We start from the raw sequence: 12,925 nt of genomic DNA on the forward strand, positions 1-12,925 counted from the left end.
TTTGCATGAGGGGACTTCTTAATAGAACAGTTTGCAGTCTTTTCTAGGAAGACTACAGGACAACTGAACTTGAGTTTTAATTGTGTCTTCATTACAGTGGAACAAGAATTGATAATTACCAGAGACCCTTCCAGGCATTGTCCCCCACTTTCCAACCACTGGAAAGTGACTTCAGTTCTGAACTCTACAAATTCTGCTCTAAGAAATGCTGAAGTATTGCTAGTCAAAGCAAGAAGGCAGACTTGGCCATGAAATTAAGAGGGAAAACCAGAACAGTGTTCACAACAGGGGAAAACCAACTTCAGAAAGGGCTCACGCAAAGGGAAGCAAGAAAAGATTGGCATTACTTATTTATCTACTGTGTTATGTTCGGTGAGTTTATACAGTTATCTGTAACTAAAATAACAGGAACTAATCTCTCTCTGATGACAACCAGAGCACAAGTTTGAAGCTCAGAACGACAGGAGGCACATTCATAATACATTACAACAACACTAGTGGGAATTCAGATCTTAGGTAGTGTATAAAGGCTGAAGAGACTCGTGCCGTATAATGTCATCCCGCAGAACATCCAGTTATTGCTTAGATTTCTTATTCATGCAAAACTTCATGGTCCTTAAACAACAAGAGCTCTGCCCGACTATTTAATTCCTAGTGCTCCTGGCTGAAGGTAAGAAACACGGATTGCATCAGAACCCACAAAATCCTGTAACTCCAAAAATGTTTTTCACCTTTTGTCTCTGACCGAGATCGCTGGTTATGAGGGGTAGGTTACAAGGATAATTCTCTAGGAACAAGAAATATGGGACGATGGTGGGAGAAATAACAAGGGCCGGAAGCTGATACTGTCATCCTTTTTTTCTTTTTTGCAGCTACAGTAGTCCCAAAAGTCTGGAAAAATGACAGCCCCAGATGACAGTACTGCTCATGACTGATTTACAAGAAGGAACAGCTGAGATGATGTACTTGGCCCACTGAGTAAGCCAAGCTGAGAACTTTCAGCTAATATAGTACAGAATTTTACTCAGTAAAATCCCATAATCAGTTGACAACAGGAGGAAAATATGAAAACAGACAAGAATCAGATCAAATATTGACTTTGTTCAAGATGAAATTCAAGCAAAGGCAAGAGTGCAGTGTATTTCACATGGGAAGAAACGAAGAAATCAGAGCTGAAAAATTAAGCATAATTTGTGGAGAAAAATCGAAGGGAAAAATATTTTGTATTGATCACCACAGCACTTAGGACCTCTAGAACACTTAGCAAAATGGGATGTAATGGAGATACTGTAAATTCATTCTGGAGGAGGAGAGCAGAATACTGGGAAATGCTGTCCCTGACACAGAGAAGTGATATTGGCTAACTAAGATGAAATATTCTATGCAATTATTCAAATTTTCCATAATAAACACTGCAAGATGAGAGAAAACACAGGTGTTGCAATACATATAAGGTGCCAGTAAAATGTGAAAATTAAAAGGATTTTATTGACTGATATGTTCTTCCTGAAAACTCATTGAAATGTACAAACTGGACATTCAGTAACTGATTTGTACATTCTGTATGTTACACTGATTCTTGTAGCCACTTTAAAGAGAATATTATTTTCACTTACAGGATGTTCACATCATTGCAGACACCAAAAGTGTTGACATTTTCTAGTCTAAAAGTGAAACCAAAATAGAACTGGACATAATGGTACACCGCTTTATGCCAATCCTATTGACTCAACATGCGCCAGTTTCACACATCAATTCATAAGTACCTACTGTACAGTTAGTGAAACACCCGACCAAGCATATGTCTGAAGTCATGAATGCTTATCAAATTAAACCCCTTTTCCTAGACTTCCAAGTTATTTGTAGAGATAAATGTATTTAACTGAACTTGATTCCCTGCAGAATGTTCAGACAACCACGTCTTGTCAGTATCTCTTTGAAAACTGTAGGTCATACTTCACAAAATTAATTTCAGGTGTAGATATCTACACAAATGTGCGATTAGTTTCAACAGGCTTCAGAGTCCTTGCAAAACAGAATGCCCTATTCTCTGTCTATAAGCTATCTCCTGACAAACAGCATTATCCTCAATTAGTGACTGCCTATTTGTAAATTTAGAGTTATTTACTGAGTTCAGGCCTGCTAGAACAGCTAGGTGTATTTCAGAGCTGCCTGAGGGCTTCAGAGCTTCTAATTTCAGAACTCCCACGTTTGTTTTTAAAATCTGCAGTCATTATAATGCTAACACAAAGGCCACAGCAACTGTAACACTCCATTCTGTTGCTGTTCCTGAACACCAGGCATTGCCTATGTAGCAGAAGATATTAAATACTGTATGCCATACTCAACCTGAGGAGCTGTTTCACAGAGGAACTCATATATGTCTTTGTACTTGTTTTCAATTAACCAACCCTTTAATTACAGTCCTAGATTTCTTTTTTTCCTGGTACAATCCTAAGAGCAAAACGTCATTAGATTCTGAAGAAAAGAGGTCTCTTTTATAAGCTCAATACAGTACTTTTATATTTCAGACTATGATATACAATGTATACCATAAATTAATTTAAGACAAATACTTGTCACTTTATCTATGTAGGCACAAGTAAATCAGTGACTTTACTGAAGCGGAGAAATCTTCAATGGTATCATGATTCTGGACTCCATTTCCTGAATAAGGGGCACTGAAAAAAAATTGAGACAGGGTTTAATTTCACTAACAGAGATCATTAGCAGTTCTGCACACTCAGTTTGAACAGGTATTATTGTCTTCAAATTACTCTCCTAGCTAGTGCATGCCAAGTCATCAGTAACCACCAACATTCCTGTAACTGAAGCATAGTAGTCTTGAGAACAAGTGATTTTTTAATATAATCTGTCTGCTCCTTTGAAGACAAATATTTCTATTCCTTTTCACCATAATGAAAGTTATCTTACATTTTTCTGGTATACTTCCTTTGAAGTGTACCTATGGAACCAAAATCTGACATGCTTAGCATACTTTTGAGAGTTTTGTTATGAAAGCTATCTTTGATCTCAAAGATCTCCTGGCTTCTAGTTCCAAAGTCTAAATTCCCTTTTCAAAGGAATGCATTTAACAAGGCTCCCGTATTTCATGAAATATTAGAGGTAATAATTTAATATAAAGATAAATTTCACTAGTGGCTCCCTAAATTTTTGGACACAAACTTAAGCATTTACACAAATCTGTTCTTCTACAGGAGAGGTGCTTGTATAAAAATTTACTATTAATGTAGCCATTTTCTAGCAATTAGGCAACTTTTCCAAGTTGGTACGATCAATTGCAAAATTCACTTTACAGCTTAGTGAAATGTCCCTCCTTTCCCTTACAGTAGAAAAACCGACACACACACGCACACACGCCAGAGATGCAAAACTTTTTATCATCGTGCAATGTACTGAAAAACAAAAATGATGGCATGCACAAAAGTCTACCTCCAGCATTCCAATGAAGTTAATAGGTTACCTGTGTAATAGACTAGTTCGTCCCAGCCAGGTTTATGCCACGCAGCGTTCCTTATATCTTCTCTGGTTTGGAGATCTTTGTAAGCTGGTGAGGGAAAACAACAAGCACAAAGCTTAGAAGTAACTCCTTTTCCTTCTACACATGAATAGCTCCCTTAAAAGTATTCTCGTGCGTAATTAGGAAGCTGCAAACACTGGGAAGGAAAAAAGTCAGAAGTTCTTCTCCACAAAAAGGAAAAGCTCCCAAACCCAACGCAAGCAGAAAGAACTGGGGAAGAGAGAGAATGTCTTAGACACAGGTAAGACAGATAATGCAAAAGAGTACAGCTCTACACGAGTGGTGTCAGATTTCTAATGCTGGAATATAATATTCTGAATTGTCGAGATATGAAGGTAATACTGCATATTTTCTAAAATAAATATTAGACAATGAGTTTCTTCAAGTTGAAACAATCCTAACATGTGAAAAGCAGCTAAGCATTTGTGGAGACTAACACACAGAGAAAGCCAAAACACCATGATGTAGTAATGTAAATAAATGCTTGACTTTCCTTTTTGTAGGTGTGGTATATGTGATGCTTGAAACTAAACTGTAAAAACCTGACTTCAGCATGAATGGGGATGGAGAAAAGAGATGGCAGGACATGGCTTGTCATGCTCATGTTATAGAAAGCAAACAAGTAGTCCCCAATAAGAAAGGGCCATGAGAAACTGTTGATGGAAACAGAACAAAACATGAAACGTTCACTTCTGCTTGCTTGTTTGAAGAATAAAGTTACCTACACAAAAATGAAGAAAATCAACACTTGATGCAAAACAAAAAAACCCTTTTAAGACATTCCTTTGCCTTTTGTAAAAACCTTGTCTCCTGGGCAAAGTCAACAGTCTGTTAGGGGCTGATTCCGTGAGAAAAAAGCAGAGAACACAAATTTACCCCAAAGGTGATGAACCATATACAGCTGTCCAATTTGTGAGAAAAATCCTCCAACTGCTTCATTATTATCCTGTCGGAAACGAATTGCACGAGCCCTACAGAAGAGCAAAGCAGCCGTTAAAAACAGCAGATCTGGGTAGGAAATAAGTGATAATTGAAAGGAAAACAGAGTTGAAAAGAAGCCGAAATGTTAAACAGCATTTGCAGTACACTTCACAATTAAAAAGAAGGAAAAAAAAAATCTTCAATACACTGATTTTCAGCATTAAGTAATTAAAATATACCTATATATCTTGTTAGAATGAGTTAAAATTGGAGGCCTACAGTTTCACTAGACTGTGGATTAATTATTCTTTAACGTTAGATTCAGTATAAAGATAATTGCTGGAACAGTGTAAAGTGGCAGGCCATTTTTACAGCAGGTTCTTCTAAAACTACATCCATGAGTTTCAGCCATATCGTCTTTGCCATACTCATTTACCACAGATTTTGTGGTAGCGGAATACAACTTTTTTATTCACACAGACCTCTGCTTTGCAGCTGTCCTATGCAACACTCCATGATTTGTTGTGTAAGTAAGATCAGTATTTCTCTTAACTATAAATCTGTTGCATCTTCTAAAACAGATTGGCTACCACTATAGATATGCCTATTTTATAAAAATTCTAAATTCAATTTACTTTATTCAAATTACTGTAATTAAATAAATTATATTAATGACAATGACACATCTAAAAATCCAAGTCCTCACCTTTGTCAAAATAACTGAAAATACTCCACATTGTTTAACTATAACCATTAGAATTGCAAGAACAGTGAATGTAAATTGAAAGAAACTTACACTGGTTTTAAATAAGACAAAATCAGAAGCATATACTCAACAGAAGACTGTCTCAAATGGTTTTAACCTTTAGATTAAAATACAAATGTGCTGCTCAATAGCTTTTCAAGAAGCAACTTGACTTTTAAAGATTAAAAGAGCCAAGATTTAGCCCATTTAAACTAAAAGTAAGTCAGCTTCTAGTGGTCTCGTGAAAGTTGTGAAAGATCAACATAGTCTCAAGGAGTTAACCGCCATCCTTCACTAAGCAGTGCTTTCTGCTGAAAATAAATGGTTTCTGCTATATTACAGCAAACTAAAAGGGTTATGTGAAGGAAAGCCAAACCACAGAGCCCACAATGTTGTTGGCACACAGAATTCCTCTTTCTTTCCTCAAAGGATAAATTAAGGGTCAAAGAACTATCTTACACGTGGCATAAGTACAGAAGCAGGCCATTAACTGTGTGACTGAAATGCTCTGGTACCATTCTGCCACCTCCACTTCATGATTTTTAAACTTACGTCTCTCAAATAGGAGAACGCAAGTGCTAAAGCAACACTTACCAGTAATTTCCCCACTCAATCATTGTTCCGGGCTACAAAAACAAAACAGACTGTTAAAACTGTAGTTTAAAGAAAGTTAGAATACTTGGACAGTTTTCACAACATTTACATATGGAAAACACTAATGTATTAACAAAATCACTTCCTTCAACTGATAAGCATATTATATTAATCTGTAATTACTCTGTTTGCTTACTGTATTACTTCTTAGTCATTTGCCTGAAGTTTCCTTCAAATGAAAACACAGGGTTTTCAGCCCTGCAGATATTAGTATCTTGTTGGAGCCTGCCTTCATTTTGGACCCCACACTTTGAGAGCAACAATGACTCAGACATCAGCTTTGATAAGAAACAGATTTTTAAGATGAGGTCTGTTTTCCATCTACATTGTATAAACATGCTTTGAACATTTTACGACAACACAGAGCTTAAAAAAATAAAAAGAAAAATTTAAACTTACTCTAAGTTGATAGGATCTCAGTTCATAAATATTAGGCCCCTCTCTGGGAACAGGTTCATTCCAGAAACTAAACTCCAACAATAATTGGTTCTTGCGTGAGAGAAGCATGTTACCTCTTTCTTTGCGAAACTCTGTGAATTCCTAAAAAACCAATGTGATCATTGTCAAACTGTGTATTATGCTTCAACAACAAAAAGCAGTATACCATACGGTGGCTTAGACTTTTTTTTTTTAATGCTCTCTTGGGGTTTGGGGACATGGGAATCCTTTAAATTGTAAAGGTATCTAAATTCCCCTGGCATATTTGAAAATTTCAAGTGGCATGTTTACACAGCACTAAGTGCAAGTGTTTCATAAAGTGTTCAGATATTAAACCTTAGCATTTCTGAATACAAGAATAAACCTTTTTCTAAAGAGGTTTCTAAGTTTGTACAGGAAGTGATGAGATACTGAAATAAAAGCGGGTATCCAAATGTGCAGTTTTTTTGCTCAAACATTCTTTGTTCTCTTCTGAGTAAAATAACCAATTCTAACAAAATCAATGCATTTTACCTTATTTTGACGGAGTTTACTCATGACCTCATTGAGAGCTGGATAGCCTCCTTCATATCTCCACAGATGAACTGAAATAGAAAAAAGAAAGCTTTTTCAGGGATGTCACAGACCAGTGCTAAATCTTATGGAATATCACAGTGTAAAATGCTCGTCATACTACAGAATTATACAAAACCAGAAATCAGGTAACAGGTTTAAAAATAGATTTTCATTAAAGAAAGCACTACACATTTGAACGTTTTACGAATAATGGAATCATCTGCTTTTGGAAAAGGGTTCTCTTGGAAAATTTTGCAATCTACTCTGAAGGTAACAGGGAAATTTCTGAAAGGACTTTTTGTTGCCATGCTAGTAAGACGTGATGACTTCACATGACTGTAGTTGAAATTGAGATTGAATTTAAGAGGGTGACTTGATTCCAAAAATGTGTTTTATACCAATTTCATCTAAGAGCAATAGAGGGCTGGACTTTTTAGCTCAGTAAACTACTCAAGCACAAAGAGCAACACGCTTTCTGTAGGACATGAAAAATGATGCAAATGTTATTTTTGAGGTAAACATTACATTAAAAAAAGCAGAAGACATCTGAACATGCTAGAATTGTTACAATTGCTAGGATTTTCCCCATAAAAACAATTTCAGAACAGGTATCTACATTTGAGTTTTTTCAAAGCATTCTCTCTTTAATAAATCATAATAAAACCCTTTAATAAATCATAACAAGATTTATGTACAAGCACTTAATATAGCAAGGCAACAATATTTCACCTCAAAGAGTCACAAAAGCTATTTTCTCTCCTCTAAAGCAGTCCTGTGCCTTTCCCAGGAGAGCGAACTGGGGACTAATGTAAGGCACTTCACTAGGATAGCAGATTCATCCAGTGCGTCTACTTCCGCTGTCTTATCCCCAGGGCAAATTTGATATATCCACCTAATATTAACACAGCCTGGGCACAAGTACTGAACAAGTCAAAACCCCATAATCTGCTTTATTACACTGCTAGAACTGCTGCAATAACATTTTCAAGGCAGGCTATGGATGCAATTACAGATACAGTCTGTGTTAATACGTTACAAAAGCAACAAATGAGACTTTGCTAAGATACTCTCATTTCAATTGTCTTCATTCCTTAATTTCCTTTCAACTTTTAGAATTGTTTCTCAGACATCGTTTGGTTTATCTACTGTTATTTCTTCGCATTTGTTCAGTGTCAATATTGCAATATGCTGTGAATGCAGGAAAAATTAACGTGCACCTATTTTTCAATAACGAAGCAATTACATTGATACTAGCATAGCTCTAACAATGGAGCTACACAACAAACTACGTAACAAGTATCAGTACACCACTCTGTATCTGTGGCTTCCCACTCCTTTCAATTTCCCAGAGGAAATTTTTCAGGTTTTCTCTCTACGCTAGACTCCTTGTAGTTACCTCCGTAGCAGCTCTTCAGTAATTTCTAGTTCCAATATATTTTCAATCTGCACAGTTAGGCAGTATCCTTATATGAACATGAACAGAAGTATTTTTACTTTCCTCCAGTAAAGGCCTAGCTTATTGTTGAGCTTATAATGCAATCATTTTTTCAGATGGCGTGAATGATTTGCATTTCATTATCATACAGCAGTTACAGTATGAAAGTCTGAGTAAAGCTTTTATACTGGCCAATGCAAGATAAACTCTGTCTTTGTAAGCCTTTGCCTTTACCCTAAATATTCAGGAACATAATCTGTGCCCGCAAAATATTACAGGACCACATTTTACAAGCATTTCCCAAAACTGTTAATCTACCACCTGGAAAACATGAAAGTGTATTAACAATAGGACAAATTTTAGGAATTAATGCTTTACTGTCAAACTCAACAAGACAAAAAGCAAGCACTGTAAATGTTAATATGAATACTGATAATTGATGCACACACACCCTCGCTGTATACATTGCTAAAGGTTTACTGTCAACAGAGATGATTTAAAGATAAGAAACCTGCCAAGCACACGTTTCACTTGTATGGTTTTACGTTCTGTTGTACTTCTATCTCCTACCAGCCTGATCTTGCTCTCCGTACCACGTGTTCCAAGTCCCCACCAGTGCACATGGGTAGTGTTTTTCTTCATGAATCTTTGGCAGCACCTCTTGACTTGAAAACAAGGAATACAGACACTATGTTGCATTTCCTTCAGGGAGGCTACAGTTGATATGTATAACAAATCACCACACGTTTATCATTATGGTATGAAAATTCACAAGCTCTACTTTTCAGAAGAGAAAGCTGAAATACAAAAATCTGCTATACAGGGGAAAGATAGCTACAACACTATGAAAAATTAAGGTAAGTGTTACCATTTCTTAGACTGTATGACAAATACACAGCATGGTAGAATTCTTTCGATGCAATAAATTATGTCTATCACCTAAAAGGTTATCCAACACATTAGTAAAGTAAGTATCAGGATATCTCACTTGCAGAAAATGCAGCCTAACTACATGGGTGATGTGCTTTAGGAAAAGCTCTTTATCAAGGGAGGTAGAATACACAAAAGTAGGAAAGGACAGTCTTCTGTACCAGTTACAATGGTATTAATTCTGTTGAGCTGAGTGAATAAAAACAAGTACTTTAATAGATCAAATGATGACTGTACTTCATAGTATGCAGCCTTCTTGCTTTCTACCATTTCAGACAGTGGTCTTCGTTTGAGGCAACTTACCCACTAAAGCATACACTGAAACTGCTTTAAAAATACCTGCAACACAAAATCTGTTTGACTATTTCCAGTATTTCTAACATTTTTTCAAACTTTAAAAGCGGCCTACATTAGCATTAGGAAATTAAGTTTTACCAATTGCTAACTTGGTTAAGACAGCTTTCATTGCACTGTACTTTGATGAATAAGTCAATTAGTCTGGTTGAACTCTGCCTTTTAATATTTTTCCCTGAATAATTACCCCTCTTACTCAGTTTGGCTCATAGGCAATCAGTTTCTGCACAATATCAAATAATAGGAAGTAGGCTGGTCTTGGGCTGAGAGTCGTTAGATATGAGTTTTCCTCTTGATTCTGCCACTGACTTTCTAGACAACCTTGAGCAAATCTCATTACCAATTTGTACCTCAAGATTTCTCACTACATAGTGTAAATAATATGATAGAATGACTCTCCAAGGATATTTTCAAGGATGTTTCACCATCAGTTCGTTTTTGCAAAGCATAAGGAGATCCTAGAAAGGCAGCTTTAAACAGGAATGTTGAATTATTACAATAACGCTAAAAATATATTTTGTTGCAAATTATAGAAAAAAATGCCCACAGAATACGTTATGAACACCATCTTTTTCCTTTTTAAAAATAACTGTTCCTAATTCTTCAGAAGGGGTCCTTAACCACAGTGATTCATGAAGTACTCTCATAATTGTCTTCATTACATTTTTTCTTTATTAATACATGATGACTAATCCTTATTCTGATTTGATACAGAATAAGGAATTAACCTCTTCATCTTTAATTTAGGGAGAAGAAGGAGGGAAGTTCAAGATGCTTAGGTTTTTTTATTACTCCATTCTTATGTTTTCTCCTTCCATGGAATACTTAATTTGCTTTGGTTTGGAAAGAATAAATCTAAACACCTTCATCCGATTACTGTCAGCAGTTTCTTTCTTTGCTATTGTCTCTTTCCTTGAAAATAAAAGTCTCTGCTTTCACTCAACATTTAGGTAGCTCATGAGATAACGCGGAGAAGTGGTTCCCTGTCTTGTATAATGGGACATGTTCATATTAAGCTTTTAAACAGAAAGCTGGCTGAATGCTAACTGTGCTTCTCTGTGTATCTATTCTTTAAAATAAAAAAGTTAAAAGTACCTTATGATTGAATGTTATTCTAGTGGATTTCTACGTTTGTATAGCAAGGAAAAGAGTTTTGGGTTAATTAGCCCCATTTCAAAGCTGAACACATGAAGGCACAGAGATGTTAAACGACCTACTCATGGCTGTACAGCCAACCCATAACAGAGTCGAGGACATAAACTGGGAGTTGTGAACTTCTTCCCCACCCTCCAGCCCAGCTGGTGTTCTCACCAATACGCCACACTTAAAAAATTGGTTGCAGTAGGGTATCATTATGCTAAGAATGTTTTATTTAACTGACAAGATGATCACTGTCAGTGAGAAAGCACTGCTGTTTCGAAACGTGTGAGGCTCACTACATTTCCAAAATTAAACATACAGTTCTTGAAAAGGCAGTTGTTCTGGCTCCAGAGGAGTGATTATGTAGGTAGAACAGGACTAATATTTCTGCAATTTCGTCCTTAAAGTAGTAAATTTAAAATGTTACTAATGCATACATTTTATAAAGCTGTAACTTTTTGGAAAACCCATAACAGTACTGCTCCCTTTGGAGGATATCACCCCAATGCAAAGATCCTATCCAAGGATTTGCATAGCTCTTTAAGAGTAGATCTCAGTAACATTATTTTTGTAGAAGGATATAGATGAGCTGAGAGAAAGTCAATCCCTGGGTTTTTAAAATCTCCTCAAAGTTATACTTCAATTTAATATTGGCATGTAGTTTTACTTACCCGTGATCTCTCCCTTTCCTACCTGTATGCAGACAATAACCACCCTCAACACATTCCTACATGGCAGCTGGAGTGGGACATGCTAGCATACCAGGATCTACCCGCATGGACCAGCAATTGTAAGACAACTAAGGGACGGGGGAGAGCTGTTCCAACAAATGTCACCAATGTTTTCAGAAAAGGCATCATCCTAAATTGCAGCTTAGGAAAATGACACCGCCAAGAGGGAAGGCAGGGGGTGAACTGAGTAAAGTATCTTTTGCCATTTCCCTCCAAGAATAACATGATCTATTTACCATCATACCCTGAAAGTAAAAGCAGAATTTTTCTACCTCCCCTCTAAATAATTATGATATCTGCCAATTTTCAGAACAACTTGTGATCAAATCAACATATCTAAAATGTGAAAACATCATACGCACACTTACCAAAGCTTGTTGTAGGCGTCTAGACATTCTGGTTTTACATTGTGAACTGAAACAACAACATTACGTGAGAAATGCAGGAACAGAATAAATAAATGGCAATGTTAAATATAAAAATATCACTCACTCTGTAGTTTATACAGACTGCTGGTCTCTCTTTTGGCTAGAAGGTTGGAGTGAGCATCTTTCCTTGGATCAACTTTGCGAACAAATAGCGATTTTAACCAACTGTCTTCACGAGGTCTGCTAGCTGAAGATACCAGCCCCCTACATATTAACAAGTACATTATACTGTCACTGAGCGTGTCTTGAAAATGCCCACAACACAGGGAAGATAGGCACAATCAAGTTTAATGCAAACAGTATCATAACACACAGTTACATACATGTCTGTTACTAAAACTTTCCACTGAGCCACTTCCTAGCAAGGTAAAGGCAGTTTTTCCCCCACTGAGATTTACCCTCTCACAAACCATTTTACTTGACACAGAGCTGAACAGTTAACGGTACACTATCCACTTTTATTCTTTGTGCACATGGCAGGGAATGGATAGATGGCTGCTTTTGCTGCCAATTTATCTTCTTTTTAATCAAGTGTCTTTGCTCAAAAAGGCTGGGTCTATCCTGAAGTACACAGACAAGAGTGAAAAAGAGCAAGTGTGCATAAGGAAAAATTGGTACAGTGTAAATAGGAAAGTGCCTGCCATATGTTCCTATGTTGCTTAAATATAGCTCTAAAAAAGGAAAAGTTAAATAGCACATCTTTCAAGAGAAAAAATATAATGAAAGTCTAATTTGGGAAAAATGACGAGTGGCAGGAAACAAACAGCCTGCAAATATTTCAATTCCAAATTCTGGCAACTGTACTACGTAGGGGTACCGAACCACATTCTTTGTACAACATTCACAATTTCCCTTTCTTTGAAACAGAAGAATTTCACTGTCTTTTTTTATCTAATCTTTATGCAGTTTCTGCAAGTACAATTCCAAAGTAATACCACTCCCTTTATACCACAGAGTACACAAAACATTACAATTGATAACTGTGCTTTTTTAAAATTGTATGTTAAAGGAATTACCCTTCTCTTCTCCAGCTCACAGAAGACCCCTCAATCA

General features: G+C 36.4%; 1 protein-coding gene across 1 annotated transcript; it reads right to left on the reverse strand.

Annotated features, from left to right (window-relative positions):
• Positions 1-1,468: 1,468 nt before the first annotated feature.
• On the reverse strand, positions 1,469-12,111 carry GBAS (glioblastoma amplified sequence). Its single transcript, XM_009287335.2, has 9 exons — positions 11,937-12,111; positions 11,813-11,858; positions 8,860-8,954; positions 6,813-6,883; positions 6,261-6,401; positions 5,802-5,833; positions 4,418-4,512; positions 3,485-3,568; positions 1,469-2,681 (listed from the first exon to the last, which is right to left on the reverse strand). Exons 1-9 carry the CDS (start codon positions 12,094-12,096, stop codon positions 2,617-2,619), a joined length of 789 nt encoding a protein of 262 aa, XP_009285610.1. The 5' UTR covers positions 12,097-12,111; the 3' UTR covers positions 1,469-2,616.
• Between the last annotated feature and the right edge of the window lie 814 nt (positions 12,112-12,925).

This window comes from Aptenodytes forsteri, unplaced genomic scaffold (assembly GCF_000699145.1).
Source record: "Aptenodytes forsteri isolate BGI_AS27 unplaced genomic scaffold, ASM69914v1 Scaffold188, whole genome shotgun sequence".
In the NCBI taxonomy this organism is placed as follows: Eukaryota; Metazoa; Chordata; class Aves; order Sphenisciformes; family Spheniscidae; genus Aptenodytes; species Aptenodytes forsteri.

What these genes read in the sequence shown, in the direction of transcription:
- GBAS (XM_009287335.2), bottom strand. Translation starts at nt 12,096, where the DNA reads ATGTACTTGTTAATATGTAGGGGGCTGGTATCTTCAGCTAGCAGACCT. An exon ending in ATTGAGTGGGGAAATTACTG is followed by an intron (nt 4,513 to 5,801) that starts GTAAGTGTTGCT and finishes GCTCTTCTGTAG; the next exon opens with GGCTCGTGCAATTCGTTTCC. An exon ending in CGAACTAGTCTATTACACAG is followed by an intron (nt 2,682 to 3,484) that starts GTAACCTATTAA and finishes ATTTTTTTTCAG; the next exon opens with TGCCCCTTATTCAGGAAATG.